Consider the following 20,209-nt stretch of genomic DNA (forward strand, 5'->3'; position numbering starts at 1 on the left):
TTATATGTGGGTCAGCTTATATTTGAGTGTATACTGTAAAAATTATAAATACTCACTCAGGGATGGTGTACTCAGCGGCCTTGATCTTGCGGAAGAGCTCCTGGGGGATGCTGTCGTAGAAGGGGAACTGTCCGTAGAGCTTGGTGAAGAGCACCACCCCCAAGGCCCACATGTCGCTGGGCTTCCCCCGATATGGCCGGCCTGCAGTAGAGGAAGGATGGTGACAGAGTGGATAAATGGGACACCAACGTTGCACCCTCATGGCTGGGGCTAAAGGAGACACTCAAGGGGCGCACACTGGGAGTGGACTGCCTGCTCTTGGGGTCTTTGTCTGTTTAGGCCAGTGTGATGAGTGGATTGAATGAAATTGCATGATTGGGGTCTGGCTGAAGCCTTTTGGGTGGACTGAAGATGCCACCCAAAAGAAAAAATGGAACCTGGAAAACTGCATTATGGAGAAACAAAGGAGGTGAAGAATTTGATTAACTGTGGCATGAAAAGTGCTAATGAGAAATCCAGAACTGACCTGAGAATTTTTGGTGTAAACAACACCCGTTTACATAGTCAAAGACAATTATACTTTAAGACAAAAGAAGGAACAACCTATCTGTTTCGGGATTGATAAGCCTCCAGGAGATCTGAGTTGAATTACAGAGGTTATCTAAACAACCAAGTAGTGGATAACCAAAAATCGCTACATAAGGTAAAGGTTTCCCCTTGATATTAAGTCTAGTTGTGCTCGATTCTGAGGGGTGGTGCTCATCTCCATTTCTAAGCTGGAGAGCCGGACTTGTCCGTAGACTCCTCCTAGGTCATGTGGCCGGCATGACTGCATGGAGCACCGTTACCTTCCCGCTGGAGCGGTACCTATTGATCTACTCACATTTGAATGTTTTTGAACTGCTAGGTTGGCAGAAGCTAAGCTAACAGCAGGAGCTCACCCACTCTCCGGATTTGAACTGCTGGCATTTTAGCCAGCAAGTCCAGCAGCTCAGTGGTTTAAACCGCTGTACCACTGCAGCACCACTACATAAGGAGACCCTTTTTTCCTTTTTGACTGTGTGGCAGATCTGTAAGGATTTCATCTATCTACCGACCTCTCTTCTTCGGCAGCAGGCTTGATGGGATGGTGAGTATGAATTATGAATGTATGTTAGTGAATGCTGAGTAAATGTGATGTTTCCTCTTTGTCTGTGTAACCAATGCAGCTATTATGAAACCAGGACTGGGGTGTGCACCTATGTCTTTCTCTGAAAGTGCCCGATACTCTGTCCCATTGAAAACAGATGAAAGAACATTTTTAAGGTTCAAAAAGTGTTCATGACACCAAGAGCACCAGCAACTGCTGGGAGCAGCGGGCCTTCCTACGGTTCTAGGCTGGACCCTTTTCCCCAACCCTCCCTGGAGGCCTCTGTTTCCTGCAGCTCAATTGTCACCTCCCAAAGCCTAGCTAAGGTCTTGGAAGGGAGGGCATCTGTCCCTGCCTACCACTCAGGACGTCGGGGCTGATGTAGGCCGGGCTCCCACGCTGGTCCTTCAGCAGGTCGTCTTCGCTCACCAAGTGCTTCCCCAGGCAGAAGTTGGTGATGGTGATCCTGTGGGTTCTGCAATGAAGGGAAGGACAGGAGGAGTAAGAGAAGGGGAAAGATGGGGGTATCAACACCAAAGGGCATCCTCTGCAGCAGAGGCGGCCCTAGGTAATTTTCAATGGTAAGCTAACAGTATTTAACAGAGAGATAGGGCCTTCTCGGTGGTGGCTCCTCGGCTGTGGAACGCCCTTCCTACGGACATTAGACTAGCACCATCTCTAATGGTATTCCGCAAAAAGGTGAAGACCTGGATGTTTGTGCAGGCGTTTGAGTCATTTAGTGCAATCTGGTAATGGAACATAGGAATGGAACAATGGACGACGAACCTGGACTACGCTTGGATGATGAGAAGATTGGGTACGGTTGTTTTTTGTAATAATTGTGCATTGTAATTGCTTATTGGTAATTTATGGATAATGTGTTAAGTCAATTGTTATATGTTGTATGGAACCACTGCTGTTTCTACTGTTTTTACTGTTTGTGAACCGCCGTGAGTCGCCTTCGGGCTTGAGATACAGCGGTATATAAGCAAAGTAAATAAATAAATAAATAAAATATTTTGCCCCCCACCCCACCCCAACCAATCACTGATATATATGTTCTGTTCGTCATGGAAGTTCTGTGTGCCATATTTGTTTCAATTCCATCATTGGTGGAGTTCAGAATGCTCTTTGATTTTAGGTGAACTATATATCCCAGTAACTACAACTTGCATATGTCAAGTTCTATTTTCCCCCAAGAGCGCCTCAAGAGCACCCCTGGGCAAAATCAACTATACTGCAAAGGCTTACTTTGTGTAATGGTTGAGCCGCCCCTGCTCTGCAGTAAACATGATGCAGTTCGAGAGGCACTTCATCCTTTGCATGTTGGCTTTATTTGCTTACTAGAGAATTTCCTGACAACAGGAGCATGGATTCTCTTTTCCTTTAGGGTTCCTTCCAGTTCCAATGATTCTATGTGTTGGGGAATCTGAGCTGTTAGGCTCAAAAATAACCCTCAGTTGGGGTGATTCCACCATAAATAAAGCAAGAGTACCAGAAGTAAATCAGCAGAAACTTCCACAAAAATAACTTGAAATAACAGCATCACAGGAACTTAGAGCTGGAAGGGAACCCCAAGAGCCATCTAGTCCAACCCAACCCTGAGTCCATCAGTTTCTTGGAAGTGCTTGTACAACAAATAAGTTTTTCCTAATGTTGCGACAACACTATGTAACACGATTTTTGTTCCTGTCATTTCCTAATTGATTCTATCATATAAACATGGCGAAAGTTTATTAAAATGCCAAAACCTTGTTTCTGCATGACGTCCGGCAGAACATTTTGCTATGGTTTTTCAATGAATCTTTTATGGAGTCGCAACCAATTCAACAGTTTGTGGCAACCATAAAAACGAAGTCTCAAAGTAAGTACCCACAGAATTAAACAGGAAACAACACTTTCAAACCAGGAATGGATTTTTTCCAAATTTTGTTACAGTGTAATTGGAATCCATGGTGAATATTAAAATAGGTGACCAGGAGTGTTGCATTGGAACTTCGACTCCTCCAAAAATGACATTGCCATGACACTCTGCTGCCTTCCAGAAGAGCTGAAAACCAGGCAGAATGGCCTTAAGGGATCCCAGAGTGTCCCCGATCCTTTCCCAAAAGTTTGAAAGAACGGAAAGGTCCTCAGCCCTGCAAATAGCCGGCACACAATGGCTCCCTTGTGAAGCCTCGAGGCATAAATATCCTCTACTTCCTTTGCTGGCAGCAGCATGTGTCTCTCTTCTTCTTTTCCTTCTTCCTCCCCTCTCCCCTCAGAGACCCACAGGAACGCATGATGTCCAAGGCGCCCAGCTGCAGAGCGGATGAAGGGCCTTTTGCCGTCAGCCAAAGCCTGACTCCCTTCTGCAATTGGGAGGGGGGCGGAAGGAGCAGCAAATGAACCGTAGCCAATGGAGAGGGGAAGGGCCTCAGGGCTGAACTGGATGTCCTTCAGGGTCTCTTCCAACTCTAGGATTCTGTTATCCTAAAATTCATTATATCACATTGCTACTGGGCATGAAGCTTGAAGTGGGGACTGGGTGGCTGTCTCCCCAAGGCAGGAATGGTGTAGCCGCCAGGGGCAAGTGTCTGACCCACACCTGTTCTGCCCCCAAGCGCTTCTTTCTCCATCCTCCTTGAAATGTAGACACAAGAAAAGGAAACAGGCAGCACCAGGAACTTCTAAGGTCCTTGCCTGTCTTGCATAGGGATGAACTGATGCATTGTAGAATGTTTTGGACCCGTGGTCTGTGCACATAGCATTGCTCCCCTCTGGAGCCAGTGTCAGGATCCCATAAATAGGATCTGCCTGGCTTCATACGTTCATGTTATTACACTATGTAACAAAATGGTTCCTTAGGGTTCCATTTTGTCCCCAATGCTATTTAACATATACATGAAACCACTGGGAAAGGCCATCTGGAGATTTGGAGTACAGTGCTACCTATATGCAAATGACGCGCAACTCTACTACTCCTTTCCACCTAATGCCAAGGAAGTTGTCCTGCCTATAGTCAGTAATGGACTGGATGAGGGTACAAGACAGAGGTACCCCTGGTCAGTCAGAAAGCAGACCAGGGAATAGGGATCCAGCCTGTGCTGGATGGGGTCACACTCCCCCTGAAGACATAGGTTCACAGTTTGGGGGTTCTCCTGGACTCCACATTGAACCTGGAGGCTATTGTGTGCCAACTGTGCCCATTCCTTGAGAAGCCAGATCTGGCCACAGGAATACATACCTTAGTTACATCCTGTCTGGATTACTGTAACATGCTCTACATGGGGCTGCCTCTGAAGAGTGCTTGGAAACTCTTAGCTGGTCCAAAGAGCTGCAGCTAGGTTGCTCACTGGGGCTGGCTACAGGGAGCGGCCAACCCCCCTGTTGCTGCAGCCCCAGTGGATGCCAGGCTGTTTCCGGGCACAATTCAAAGTGCTGGTCATGACCTTTAAAGCCCTAGACGGTTCAAGTCCAGGCTATTCGGCCGACTGCATCCCCTTGTACAATCCTGCCAGGGCCCTGAGATCTTCAGGAGTAGCCCTTCTCTCGGTCCTACCTCCACCTCAAGCTCAATTGGTGGGAACAAGAGAACACGGCCTTCCTTTTCGGTGGCTGCCCCTCGACTCTGGAACTCCCTGCCCAGGGAATGCCCCCCTCCTTGTTGTTCTTCAGGTGGCAGGTTAAAACCTTTTTATTCAGGCAGGCTTTTAAAGAAGAAGTTTTTTAAGATCGCCAGGGGCTACTGTGATTCTATAAGCTTTTCATCGTGTTTAATGCTAGCATATTTGTATATTTTAAGTTGTATTGCAACACTTTTTGTAGTGAGCCAATTTGAGTCTCTGTATGGAGAGGAAAAGCGGAATATAAATAATCATAATAACAACAATAATAATTTGAAAAATGTTCTGTTCCTGATTTGAAAGTGTTATTCCTGTTTAACTGTGTGGTCCTTACTTTGAAAGTAGTTGTTCTACTCCAGAAACTCCATTTTTGTGGCTGCCACAAACTCTGTTGAATTGGTTAAGACTCTATGATGATATTCATTGAAAAACTAGATCAAAATGTTCTGCAGGATGGCCCTCCCGCAAAAACAAAGTTTTTCCAGTTTAATAAACTTTTTTCCATATTTTATGATAGAAACAATTTGGAAATGATATTTATAACATGGGAATAAAAATAGTGTTATAGTATATTGTTATTTTAAGCCTGACATATAGTTTATAGGTTGTACAGTATGTTATTGTCCACTGATAGCCATACTGCTCTGCGCTGATATGTTTGGAATCTCTGCAGGATATTTCTGCTACCATTTGTTAAGGTCGTCATCTGCCAGGATCCTATGATTAGGATATATTCATCCTGTGGTAGTATACTATTACTTAATGTTGTTTAACAAAGGTACAAAGTGCTAATGGGGATTCAAGTATATTCTAGAAGCTACAAGTTGAGGTTAATTTTCAGTATCTCATTACCTAGGCCCATGTAGATAGCTAGACAGGATGAGAGCAGATTTCTTTTGAGAACAATTCTCTGCTTCTAGAATATATGTAAATATGTGAATCCTGGCAGACCCTAATCCTAGGATCATGACGGACAGCCACAGTAACAACCTGCAGGAATTTCAAGAGGGTCTCACCTTTTGTTCAGCACCATGTTTCCCAGCTTCAGGTCTCTGTGGACGATGTTCTTCTGCAATGACAAGGGAGCAGTTTAATTGTTAAGAGCAAAGGAATGCCAGAAGATAGAGAATGGCAAAAGAGAAGAATGTGACTCAACCCCTTTCCCCTGATCTTCTCCCACAATGGCGTTTCCAAGAAATGGAATGAACTAAAGGTCCCTTGGCTGGCTCTGTTGAGGTAGATCGGCTGTTCTCATGGTGCAGGGACAATAATTTGGTTAACATCAATAAGACCAAGGGTTTTAAAGTAATTACAGAAGGAATGGACCAGAAATTCAGCATTTGATTATAAATGGAAATCGAGTGGAGTGGGTGGCCAGTTTTAAGTTTCTGGATGCGATGTTTCGGAGAACTTGACCTTGGGCTGTGTTCATACTGCAGCTGTGTTGGTTAAGAGGACCCAGGAGAAATTGTATTATCTAAGACTTTAAAGGAACCAACAACGGAGTGAAAAACTACAGGTGACTTTCTACCACTGTGCTATAGAGAGTGTTCTAACCTACTACATCTGAGCATGGTTTGCTAATTGTACAGAGGCAGATAGGAAGGTGTTCCAGAGAATTATCGGTTGTCCTCTCCCCTCTTTGGGAGAACTTCACCATTTTTGATGCCTTAAGAAGGCTCAGAATATTCTGTTTTTAAATTGTGTTGTTTATGGGTGGGTTTTAATATAAATGCTATTATATTATTGATGTTATGATTTTTATGTTTTATGCCTAAACATTATTTTATGTTTTAAAATGGTTAGGTTTTAAATTTATAGTTACATCTTATTATCTAGCTATTATGTTTTGGTTTTCACATGTATGTACGGCATTGAATTTTGCCTTTATTATGTCTGAAACCGCTTTGAGTTCCCTTGGGGGAGAAATGCAGCAAATAAATAATGCAGCAAATAAATAAATAAATATTCTTAAGGATCCATCTCACCTTGGATATTTTTCTGTTTTGAATGATTACCATCTGGCAGATGGTATAGGATGATAAACACAAGGACAAATAGGTTGATCGTTTTTCCCTAGAGCTGTGACTATATTGAACTCTTTGGTTTTACACTGATGTGGCATTAGGGGTTATGCAATAGTGATTAGAATGTGAAAGGATTGGTGCTTTGTTTCGTAATTCTACATATATAATGCATATTGGGGGTGGCATTTAATTTCATTGCACAATGTACAATGACAATAAAGTTATTCTATTCTAATCTATTCAGGGCTTTACATCATGAGACATGGCTTAGCAGTGAATAATAATAATAATAATAATAATAATAATAATAATATACCGTATATTCCGGCATATAAGACAACTGAGTGTATAAGACGACCCCCAACTTTTCCAGTTAAAATACAGAATTTGGGATATACTCGCCGTATAAGACTACCCCTCTTGCAACACACACCAAATAAAATTTTTAAAAGCATCAGATTTGATTTCAATACAGTAATTTTCCTATTACTGTACCTCCTCTGCCTCTCAGATCTTGCACCTGCACCACTTCATTGCAGTCTTCAGGAGCGAGATCTGAGAGGTAGAGGAGGAGGTACGGTAATAGGATACAAGGGCAGGCCAGACAGGTAAAAGAGTTGTGTTTTTCTAGGCCCAAAGCCACTCTATAGCTTTTTTCTATAACCCGGCCACCCCGGACGGCTGCATCTTGCTCCGCCCTTCACTTACACCTTTCCAGTGAGGCACCCCTTCACCTCACCATCGGGACCGCATTAAGTCCACGAATCTTGATGAATGGATTTTCTTCTACCGTACTTGTACTGCCATTTTTGAGCTCCCCCCCACAATACGCAGCAACCACAGATTCTCCAATCTGGATTGGAAGTTTCAGCACCCGTTCTATAAGATGACTCCCGGCGTATAAGACTACTCCTGCATATAAGATGACTCCCGTGTATAGGATGACACCTAACTTTTGAGAAGATTTTCTTGGGTTAAAAAGTAGTCTTATATGCCAGAATATATGGGTACTTTATTTATATACTGCCCTATATCCCCAAAGGGACTCAGGGTGGTTTACAACAAAAGTAATAGAGTGGCAAACATTCAATGCCAAAATGAACAAAGAACAAGTCAACTGGAGCCACAGAGGGCAATGATGAGGCCCTCCTAGCACAAGAGGCACTCCCATCAGGGCCCCTGCCACCAACGTCCCTCTTCTCCACTTCAATCCTTCCCCCTTTGAGGACAGAGAATGGGTACCTTGTGCAGAGCCTCCACCACGCGCACCACGTCGTAGAAGATGACCACAGTCTCCCTCTCGCTGAGGCGCTTCTCCTTGATGACATAGTGCTGGAGGTTGATGAGGTCGGCCGTCTTGTCGCTGAAGTCGTGGGCGCAGAGGCAGTCCAGCACCAGGCAAATGCGCTTCTTTACCTTCCGCACCAGGCGGCTGGATTCCAAGTCCTCCACCTGCTCACAGGCCCGGTCCTGAAGACACCAAGGGGCGGCAGAAGCGTCAAGGGAAGCAAGAGCACAACTGCCTATGCCTGAACATGAGGAAGAACTTCCCAACAGAGGAACTCCGGTGGAGGCTCCTTCTTTGGAGGCTTTGAAACAGGCTGGATGTTTCAGCCTGTCGAGAGGGCTTTAATTGTGCTCTGCCAACATGGCAGAAGGGGGCTGAGCTGGATGTCCTTTGGGAGTCCCTTCCAACTCTAGGATACTGAGATTCTGTTATTCTGTGACAGGCTGGATGGCTGTGGGATTCCAAAGTAGCCTCCTTCTCTGGAGGTTTATCAGCTGAGGCTGGAGGGCCATCAGTTGGAAGGGCTATGATTGTGTGTGTCTTTCTTCCTTGACTAAATGACCCTTGGGGTCCCTTACAACTTGAGGAGTCTTTGATTCTATAGCCCTATTTCTCCATGAGCCTGCTAATGTTTATGAGGCTGGGTGGCCACCTATTGGGAGGGTATGGATGGTGTCTTCCTTTAGGACAGAATGGGGTTGGGCTATGGTCTTACAGAATAATAGAATTGGAAGAGATCACATGAGCCATCGAGTCCAACCAGTCTGCCAGGCAGGAAAACCACAATCACATCTCTTCCAACTCTAGGATTGTTTGGCATTGAAGGCTTTTAAACAGAGGCTAGATGGCCATCTGTCGGGGGTGCTTTGAATGTGATTTTCCTGCTTCTTAGCAGGGGGTTGGACTGGATGGCCCACGAGGTCTCTTCCAACTCTATGATTCAATGACAGGCTTGATGGCCATCTGTCAGGAGGGATCTGATGGTGTATTCCTGCCTGAAAGAAGGGGGTTGGCCTGGTTGGACTTCTGGGGTCCTTTCTATCTTTAGGATTCTATAGTTAGTGGCTAGCACCAGCCACACATTCACTATTTGTATAAGCCACCATGCACCAGATGCCTTTTGCAGCATTCACTCTCACCAGCTCAACATGACCATGAAAAAGTCAGCTAGAGCCTTGATTGGAATCCTGTGCATTCAATCTCATGCATATTTGTTATCTAGACACCTGCTGATAAGGGGCAGAAGGAGTTGCAGATTTGCTTTGAGAACAACTTGCTACCCAAGGCCATTCTCAGAATGGAGAAATGAGATCTTTTTGATTGCTTGTCCAATGAGGGAAAAGATCGGGAAAAGTGTAACAAGAAAGGGCCTTTGGACCAATGAGGTTAATGCACCTGAAGTGTTTGAATGTAGATGCTATAGATCTTGTAATTTTTAGAATAACTTGCTGTGGCTGTCTGTGCTGTACTTTCTGCCAGACCAATGAGAACAGTGCTGCTGCAGTGGAAGGAGAAGAGAGCCATGTTTGGCTCTACCTCTTTGGTTTTTTTTTTTTTTGGGGGGGGGGGGGGACTACAGTCATGTGACTGTACTGAGCGTGTTCAGACTCAAGACTCAATTTTGTTATCAATATGCTTTTGGACTTCAATGTTAGCAGTTCCCTTTAGACCTCAGTGGAGGTGGATACAGTATGCTTTTGGACTTCAACCGCCTGAGTCCCTTTCAGGAGAAAGGTGCGGTCTAGAAATAAGGTTTTTAAATTATTATTATTATTATTATTATTATTATTCAATGGAAGGAGATGTTTTTGGACTTATGCAGTAACAGTTTACTATATGTTTTCTTTGAGAAGCAGTGAGTAAAGTTTTTTTTTGGTAAAAATATTTTTACAAAAATTAAAAGTGTAAAAAAAGTTTAAAAAGAAAAAAAAGAGTAAAGTTATACAGTTTCAACTTTCATAAGTTGTATACTTAAAGACTTTGGACTATGGGACTGTGGCACAGCTGGCTGGGAGTCAGCTGCATCACTACTGACTGAAAGGTCATGAGTTCGAAGCCAGCCCGGGTCGGAGCTCACTCCGACCCTGAGTCTTTGTGCAACTTGTTGTCGACCTTTGCAGCCCAAAAGACAGTTGCATCTGTCAAGTAGGAAATTTAGGTACCACTTATGTGGGGAGGCTAATTTAACTAATTTACGAGGCCATAAAAAAATCTCCAGCAAGCATACGGGGAATGAGGAAGTACTTAATCAGTGTCACAAATGGACGGTGAAGCGACAGCTCCCCTGGTGGCCAGAATACCCTCATGTTAAATAGCCTCTGAGTGTCTGTCTATATATGTTGTGTGTCTATGGCATTGAATGTTTGCCATGTATATGTACATTGTAATCAGCCTTGAGTCCCCTGCGGGGTGAGAAGGGCGGAATATAAATACTGTAAATACATAAATATGGACTATTGATTAAGAATGATTCCCTGTGTTCTCAACACAGAGAAACTACGTCCCATCTGTAATTAGATCAATAAGAAATATGGCTGTATGCTGAATTAATACAAGATGTTCATGAGTAAACAAGATTTGTTACTTTTTAAAGAAGACTTTGTTTTTTTGTCTCTGAGTGCATATTTTAAAGTAAGAGATTTCAAGGGAGAGTATATGTTTTGGGCAACTGCAATTTCAACCACAAATTTAAAGAAACGTTTTTAAAACTCTGCTAGTTAAGTGCAGTGGCATGTCTTTGTCCCTGGCAGTTCAAAGACATGGCTTATCAGTTTAACAGCTGAGTTACCTGTGTGCCATTTTACTATATTATTTTGTTATTGTTTAGCATTTCATTTGAAGTTTTATTTTATTTTATTTGATGTTGCTGTTTGTTGTATGTATTTATTTTGCCTTACTGTAATTTTTGGGCTTGGCCTCATGTTAGCCACTTCGAGTCCCTTCAGGGAGATGGTGGCGGAGTATAAATAAATATGATGATGATCATTATTATTACATGAATGCTTGTGAATATCACTTTTTAAAAGGGCTGACTTCTAACAAGATCATGCTTTTCCTTGACTAGTGATTTTCGAAACGTGGTCTCCAGATGTTCATGGAGATTCACATTTGCCAAAAGGTTATGACATCATTTTTCTTTTCAAAAAGATTACGAATGCAATTTTCCCCCGAAACGTACTGGATGCACGTAACATTATGTAACAAAATTTCAAAAAAAATAAATAAATCTGTTCCTGGTTTGAAAGTGTTATTTACTTTGAAAGTAGTTGTTGTACTCCAGAAACTTCGTTTTTGTGGCTGCCACAAACTATGATGACATATTCATTAAAAAACTAGATCAAAATGTGCTGCAGGATTTCCATATTTTTATGTTAGAACTAATTAGGATATGACATTTACAGCCCAGGAACAAAAATCATGTTACATCGTGTAATCCCTCTCCACCGACAATTCGCCAAGCACCTGCTAGAAGCAGAGACTGAAAAGGTCATGGATCTCGCTTGGGCCAGATGTGGGTCACAAGCTAAGTCCAAGTGACCTTTAAGTGTCAGAAAACAACAAGGAAATCATGAGGAGGTTCTGGTCTCAGGAGACCAAAGCATGTGGAAACAATTAGGACGGTTTTAGAGACAAAGATGTAAACAATTTGCTGGCTGAGCCTTTCCCAGCCTGATAACTTGGCAGATGTACTAATCTGCATTTGCAATCACTCACCAGCGAGGCTACTGGGATGAAGGGAGCTATAGTCCCTCATGATGAGAAGATGTTGGAATTAGACAAGACTTTTGAGGATCAGTGGCCCATGCAATATTCTCTGAAGGCGAGCTGTTGCTGCCAACTTCAGAGCCCTGTCAGGACCAGGAAGAACTTACCTGGAAAAGGCCATGATGGTGGACCACACCATCCTGGTTGTGCAGAAGGGACAGGAGGGAATATTCGGTGTGGAGCAGCATCTTCCCCTGGCGCTCCTCCTGGGTCTCTGTGCCTTTGTCGCTCTTGTCTTCCAAGGTGAGGATCTTTGGGAAAGGAAGTAGCAAGGTCAAGTGGGTAGAAAAGAGTGGCCTCTTTCCTCAAGGAATCCAGAGGCCCAAGCTTCAAAACTAGGCCTTTCTGGAATATTATGGCTAGTTTTACATTATGGATTGTGAAAAGGGTTGCTCTATATCCAGGTCTAGAAGGTGTAGAGCGAAGAGGAAGGATGAGATTTTCCTTCAAGACTTCATCCTGACTTTGCGATCCAGAGTCTAAAGCACTGATGGACAGAAAGGAATGCTGGACCTTAAAGCCATTGAAATCCTCAAGCATGTGGACAATTTCAACGGAAAGGAAGAAATCATGAAAATGAACAAAATCTGGCTACCAGCCCAGTTTACCTATCTGAATGTATTCTCCCCTGTGAACCATCAAGGTTGTTAAGATCTTCTGGAGGGGCCCTGCTCTCGGTCCCACCACCCTCACAATCGCGTCTGGTGGGAACAAGAGACACAGTGGTCCACGCTCTGGTTACATCCTGAATAGATTACTACAACGCACTCTACGTGGGGTTGCCTTTGAAGACTGTTCGGAAACTTCAACTAGTCCAACGGGCAGCAGCCAGATTGCTCACTGGAGCATCGTACAGGGAGCATACCACCCCCGTTACGTCAACTCCACTGGCTGCCGGTCCATTTCCGAGCACAATTCAAAGTGCTGGTCTTGGTCTATAAAGCCCTATACGACTCCGGCCCAGCTTACTTGTCTGAACGTATTTCCCTCTACATTCCGCCTCATAGTCTAAGATCTGCCGTGGAGGCCCCTGCTCTCAGTCCCACCAGCTTTGCAAACGCGGCTTGTGGGGATGAGGGACAGGGCCTTCTCGATGGTGACCCCTCGCCTGTGGAATTTGCTCCCCAGTGAAATTAGATTGGTGTCCTCCCTCCTTTCTTTCAGAAGAAAACTGAAGACGTGGTTGTGGAACCAGGCTTTTGGTTAATGGATATAACGGCACCTGAACAGTGAATTGGACCAGACGGTTGTTATAATGGAAATGCCTTTATGATTGGATAACTAATGTTGTTTTAATTTATTATATTGTATGATTTTATTTTGCTTTTATAATTGTAATTATTGCAGCATCCAATCGTTGCCACTGTTAGCCGCTCTGAGTCCCCCTGCGGAGGTGAGAAGAGCAGGGCAGAAATGCTGTAAACAAACAAACATATAAATAAATAAATATTCTGTGGTGGCCCCCCAGCTATGGAACTCTCTCCCGATTGAGATCAGATCTGCCCCCTCCCTCCTGACCTTCAGGAAGCTATGGAACGAGGCATTCCCAGAATGATAGCAGAGACTGGCAATTGACTAAAGTTATCGACCACATATGCAGACTGAATGGGACATAATTTTATCTTGACGAACTGGCTTTTATGTATTTTAGTCTATATGGATTTTAATTTATTGTTGATGTACGATGTTTTAGATTGTATTGTTAGCATTGAATCCTTGTTGTTACCCTGTCTGAGTCCCTCTATGGGGATAGAGAATATCGGGATACAAAAGTTTTAAATAAATAAATAAATAAATAAATACCAGTATTAAAAACTGTAAAATTATAACAGTAAATAAAGAATAAAACTCAAACATAGGAACTCCAGACAAGAAACAATCAGGAACAGCTAATCACCTCTGAACAAAGGATTCCCCCAGGCAGTAACAAGCCACACCTATTTTTATTTCCTATACTTCTACCCCGCCCTTCTCAACCCCCGAGGGGGGGGGGGGAACTCAGGGCGGCTTACAAACAGGCACATCTTGGTGCCTGCACAAATACAAATACATATAAAACCAGCAATTAAATGGTCAACAATTAAAAACAATTAAAACAACAATATATCACACAATCAATAGCCAATCTCAGACACAGCGTTCGCCAGAGTTCATATTTCGTTCCACCTTGTCCAGTTCCTATCCATCGTCACAGTCCCTTATTCATCTGCCAGATTGCCCAAACGCCTGGTCCCACATCCATGTTTTTAATTTCTTTCTGAAGGAAAGGAGGGATGTTGCTGATCTGATCTCCCCGGGGAGTGAATTCCATAGGTGAGGGGCCACCACTGAGAAGGTCCTGCTCCTTGTCCCCGCCAATCTCACTTGTGACAGAGGCGGGGTCGAGAGCAGGGCCTCCCCAGAGGATCTCAGACTCCGAGATGGGACGTAAAGGGAGATGCGTTTGGACAGATACGCTGGGCCGGAACCGTATAGGGTTTTGTAAGTCAAAACCAGCACTTTGAATTGTGCTCGGAACTGGATCGGCAGCCAGTGGAGCTGACATAACGGGGGGGGGGGGGTGGTATGCTCCCTGTATAACGCTCCAGTGAGCAATCTGGCTGCCTCCCGCTGGACTAGTTGAAGTTTCCGAACAGTCTTCAAAGGTAACCCCACGTAGAGTGCGTTGCAGTAATCTATCCGGGATGTAACAAGAGCGTGGACCACCGTGGCCAGATCCGACTTCCCATGATACGGGCGCAGCTGGCACACAAGTTTTAATTGTCAGGTCATCAAATGCTAATCAATGTGGCCAGTTGAAATATTCACACCTGGCTTCAAGAGACAAGAGTTCTATCTCCCACTCTGGACTTTCCACAGATATATAAATCAAATTTTCCTAGTTTCCAGACCTCAAAACCTCTGAGGATGCCTGCCATAGATGCAGGTGTAACGTCAGGAGAGAATGCTTCTGGAAGATGGCCATACAGCCCGAAAAACCTACAACAACCCAGGACCTTAAATGAATTGTGGGTGACCATTTTACCCAGAGTCTTGCCAAAGCAAGCCAAGAAAAGTTGGCATTTGCTTTTATGAGATTAATGAGAACTACCTTGTTTCATTAGGCCTTGACATGAGTGGGTTTGTACTGGTGCAGCCATCAAAACTGCCATGGTGCCATTGATTTTCTGCATGCATCTGCAATTTTAAACTAGGGTTTCTGCCACTATGAGACCCGGGATACATGTCTTGCTGCTTCAGTGATGCAGGAAACTTGGCCCAATTTTTTGCAAAAGGTTCCATCCCCCAAATTTCTACACCTCACTTTCTCCCACTCTGTCCCATTATCCTTGTAGACAAGATACAAATTGCAACATGTCCTTTCTTCGGAGTAGTTCGAAAACATGGCAACAGGCCTGATGCTTACCTTGAGCTGGTAGAAGTCATCTGTCCCATCCTTCCTGGCCAAACACTGGACGATGCTGGGCACTGGAGAGTTGCCCAAGCGAGGCCCTGGAAGCACACACAAAAGCATCAGAATTGAATGGATTTACAGTGTATATTTTTTTTCATGGGTGTTCACATTGTTGCTTAAATATAAAGGATGTTTATGGTATTGTCTTTCAACCAAATAGTTTTTGGGTGCCACTGCAGGGTCTTTTTGAGGAATGGCAGCTCAAGAATGTGCCCAGGGATTAAACAACAACAACATGCAACATGATTTTTGTTCCTGGGTTATAAATGTCATTTCCTAATTGGTTCTATCACATGGAAAGGTTTATTAAACCACAAAAGCTTTGATTCTGTGGGAGGGACAACCTGCAGCACATTTTGCTCTAGTTTTTCAATGAATATCTCATCAAGTCTCTAGTTTGGGGCAGCCACAAAAACTGCATTTCTGGAGTAGAAGAAAGACTGTCAAAGTAATGACCACACAATTAAACAGGAAATAATAATAATAATAATAATAATAATAATAATAACTTTATTTGTACCCCGCTACCATCTCCCCAAGGGACTCGGTGCGGCTTACATGAGGCCAAGCCCACAACACATACAATAAACAAAAGCAATAACTTGGTTGTTATAGGTTTTTCCGGGCTATAGGGCCATGTTCTGGAGGCAATTTTTCTCCTGACGTTTTGCCTGCATCTATGGCAAGCATCTTCAGAGGTAGTGAGGTCTGTTGGAAGTAGGAAAAATGGGTTTTCCTAATAATTTTTCCTACTTCCAACAGACCTCACTACCTCTGAGGATGCTTGCCATAGATGCAGGTGAAACGTCAGGAGAAAAATTGCCTCCAGAACATGGCCATATAGCCCGGAAAAACCTACAACAACCCAGTGATTCCGGCCATGAAAGCCTTCGACAATACAAAAGCAATAACAATAATCAATACAAAACAGTTTTAAAAAACTCAAAACAGAAAATACACAATAAGCAATAACAATAACATATCGCGACATACAGCATTTAAAAAACCTATGGCCGGGCCAAATGTAATAATTCAAATTTAAAATCAAAAAGTGCTGGGCACGAACAAGGTAAGACAAATTAAAATAGGGTTTTCAGAGAAAGATGAGGGCGCGCAGACAACCCTAAATCAATATTAAAGTGCATTTGAGGACATATTGCTAAGAATTTTCCTTATTCTGGGAAGGCACACTGGAACAACCACGTTTTCAGGCTCCTCCTAAAGACTGCCAGCGTTGGGACATGTCTGATGTCCCTGGGGAGTGAGTTCCAGAGTCGAGGGGCCACCACCGAGAAGGCCCTGTCCCTCGTCCCACAAATCGCTCTTGCGATGGAGGCGGGAGCGCAAGCAGGGCCTCTCCAGATGATCAAAGAGATCATGTGGGTTCGTACACAGTGATGCGGTCACGCAGGTAGGCGGGTCCCAAAACGTTTAGGGCTTTGTAGGTAAGCACCTGCACCTTGAATTGGGACTGGAAAATGAACGGCAGCCAATGGAGCTCCTTAAACAGGAGGAGCACCAGTTAACAACCTGGCCGCCGCTCGTTGAACCAATTGAAATTTCCGGGCCGTTTTTAAGGGCAGCCCCACGTAGAATGCATTACAGTAGTCCAATCTGGAGGTGACTAAGGCATGGACCACCCTGGCCAGATCTTTTGAACCAGGAACAGACTTTTTTTTTCAAATCTTGTGACATAGTGTAATAATATCACCACATGGCAGGTGGAGCCATGGCTGCTGCCCCGAGTTTGCAAGATCTGAGCAGGGCTACCAAGGGCAGGAACTTTTAGCAGTTTTGCATACTTCAGCTGTAATAATGCAAAGCCCTAAACATAACATCTATTAAATAAATAGATGCCCTCCAGCTTCTCAATGTGACCAACTTCTGATGGCCACAGACGACTTGGAGATCATGTTGAAGCCATATAAATGGGAGCCTTTCTTAATCCAACATACCGAGGATGAAGGGCCCGGCCCGCTTGGCGGCGCTGTTGCTGGAGATGCCCAGGCAGAGTGCCTTGGCAGATGTCTCCCCTCCTCCTCCTCGGTCAGACACACGCCGTTTCATTCTGAGTTCTAGGAAGAAAGAGAGACAAGAGTTAGAGAGCTCTTTGTCAGAGCCAGATGGAGCATCTGTGCCTTCATAGGGATATTGGCAGTGACCACCTAAAGAGAGCCAGGGGCCGTGAGCTGTGACCAGGGCAAGGGATCCTGGCACAAACCAGTGTCCAGAGTGCTTCTAGGCTTCTTCTCATCCCAGCTCTGGCAGTCCCAACAGGAAAAACAAACTTGCAGTGACTACAAAGCCAAAAACCACTTGAGATTTGAACCAGAGTCTTCCCCTTATGACCATTTTGGGGACCCAGAAAGAAGAGGTGGATTGAAAACACAGACGGAAAGCAGGGAAGGGGTTCTCATGTGCCCTGTGGCTTTGTCTGGAACCTGGGACTAAATCCTTCACAGACAACCTTATTCTGGACCAGGGTATTATTATTATTATTATTATTATTATTATTATTATAGGGAAAATCAGCTGATCCCTAATACATCTAAAACACAGACATGTGTTTTTCACCTTAAGAACAGACAAGCATCCCAAGCTCTGAGGATTACCTGGGAAGGAATCCCACTGGAGCATTGCAACGCACCCAAATACCTGGGAGTCACTCTGGACCAAGCTCTGACCTACAAGAAGCATTGCCTAAATATCAAGCAAAAAGTGGGTGCTAGAAATAATATCATACGAAAGCTGACTGGCACAACCTGGGGATCACAACCAGACACAGCGAAGACATCTGCCCTTGCGCTATGTTACTCTGCTGCTGAGTATGCATGCCCAGTGTGGAACACATCTCACCACACTAAAATAGTGGATGTGGCTCTTAATGAGACATGCCGCATTATCACGGGGTGACTGCGCCCTACACTGCTGGAGAAATTAAACTGTTTAGCCGGTATTGCACCACCTGACATCCGCCGGGAAGTAGCAACCAATAGTGAAAGGAACAAGGCAGTGACATCTCCAGCCCACCCCCTATTTGGGTATCAGCCAGCCCGTCAATGACTTAAATCAAGAAATAGTTTTCTAAGATCTACAGAGACACTCTCTGGAACACCTCAGCAAGCGAGAGTCCAAAAGTAGCAGGCTAATACCCAGAACCTCAATCAATGGCTGATACCAAATGAGAGATTCCCCCCTGGGCACACAGAAAACTGGGCGACTTGGAAGGCGCTGAACAGACTGCGCTCTGGCACCACGAGATGCAGAGCCAACCTTAGGAAATGGGGCTACAAAGTGGAATCCATGACATGCGAGTGTGGAGAAGAGCAAACTACGGACCACTTGCTACAATGCAACCTGAGCCCTGCTACATGCACAATAGAGGACCTTCTTATATTAACACCAGAGGCTCTCCAAGTGGCCAGCTACTGGTCAAAGGACATTTAATCAACTACCAAGCTTGCAAACTTTGTGTTTTGTTTGTTTGTTTTTAATGCAATACAACTGTTTGGTTCACTCCTGACACAATAAATACAGTGTAACAAAATTCGAAAAGTGTTCTGCTCCTGGATTGAAAGTGAAATTGTGCAGTACTTCCTTTGAAAATAGCTGCTATATTTTAGAAACTTCATTTTTTTCTGGCTGCTATTTCAATGTGCACCTTTCAATGTGCCATTCTTAACCTTTTGTGCAGACCATAAAAACAAAGTTTTTGCGGTTTAATCAAGTTTTTATGATAGAAACAATTAGGAAATGACATTTATAACCCAGGATAAAATCATGCTACATAGTATTATTAATGTCCCACTTTTATCTCTCGAATAAAACACAAAGTGACTCACAGCAGTAAAAGACCATGCAATTTAAAATCCGCAACATGGAATTAAACATGTAAATAAATTAAAATCCCTTAAAATGCTTGAAAACAGCTAAAATACTCCAACATCCAAAAGCACTCTTTGGCTCACTCTTATCAACCTCCTGCTTTAGCAGGACAGTTTCCTTTGATTTGATTGTGCTTTACCTGCATGGCAGGGGGTTGGACTAGATGGCCCATGTGGTATCGGCCAACTCTATGATTCTAAAAATGACTCCAAGTAATCCCTTCACTTTTGGGCCCCCGCTGGCACAGTGGGTTAAAGCACTGAGCTGCTGAGCTTGTTGACTGAACGGTCGCAGGTTCGAATCCGGGGAGCGGCGTGAGCTTCCGCTGTCAGCCCCAGCTTCTGCCAACCTAGCAGTTCAAAAACATGCAAATGTGAGTAGATCAATAGATACCGCTCCGGCGGGAAGCTAACGACACTCCATGCAGTCATGTTGGCCACATAACCTTGGAGGTGTCTATGGACAACGCCGGTTCTTCGGCTTAGAAATGGAGATGAGAGCCACCCCACAGAAATGGACACGACTGGACTTAATGTGAAGGGAAAACCTTTACTACCCTTCACATACGCTTCAGTCTGGCATGTCAGAGGGGTGGATTAGATGGCCCCTGGGGGTACCTTCCAATGCTATTACACTATGTAACAAAACTTGAAAAAAATTGCTTCTGGTTTGAAAGTTTTATTTTGTGTTTAATTCTGTCATCCTTATTTTGAAAGTAGTTGTTCTACTCCAGAAACTTTGTTTTTGTGGCTGCCACAAACTCTTTTGAATTGATAGAGACCCGATTCATTGAAAGACTAGAGCAAAATGTGTTGCAGGAGGTCCCTCCCACAAAACCAAAGTTTTTGCAGTGTAATAAACTTTTTCAGTTTTTTTAAATGATAGAACCAATTAGGAAATGACATTTATAACCCAGGAACAAAAATTGTATTACACAGTACAAGGTAATGACTCGCTTTACCAGAAATAGGCTTTCGAAACTCTAAGGGATTTTGAGGTGGATGAAGATGTCTGAGGCGACACAGGGAAGTAAGCAAGGAGACGTTCCCACGCTGC

The 20,209-nt window shown here is 44.0% G+C and overlaps 1 protein-coding gene across 1 annotated transcript in view; it reads right to left on the reverse strand.

Moving 5' to 3' along the window:
* STK40 (serine/threonine kinase 40) overlaps positions 1 to 20,209 on the reverse strand; it is a 41,086-nt gene that overhangs the window by 9,709 nt on the left and 11,168 nt on the right. Inside the window, exons 2-8 of the mRNA XM_060784052.2 lie at positions 17,224 to 17,343; positions 15,221 to 15,306; positions 11,922 to 12,065; positions 8,004 to 8,231; positions 5,751 to 5,803; positions 1,489 to 1,604; positions 57 to 201 (exon numbers count right to left, since the gene is read on the reverse strand). Coding sequence (XP_060640035.1) covers positions 57 to 201; positions 1,489 to 1,604; positions 5,751 to 5,803; positions 8,004 to 8,231; positions 11,922 to 12,065; positions 15,221 to 15,306; positions 17,224 to 17,343 — 892 coding nt within the window. The remainder of the gene's footprint in view (positions 1 to 56; positions 202 to 1,488; positions 1,605 to 5,750; positions 5,804 to 8,003; positions 8,232 to 11,921; positions 12,066 to 15,220; positions 15,307 to 17,223; positions 17,344 to 20,209) is intronic.

The sequence above is a fragment of the Anolis sagrei genome, chromosome X (assembly GCF_037176765.1).
Source record: "Anolis sagrei isolate rAnoSag1 chromosome X, rAnoSag1.mat, whole genome shotgun sequence".
NCBI lineage: Eukaryota > Metazoa > Chordata > Lepidosauria > Squamata > Dactyloidae > Anolis > Anolis sagrei.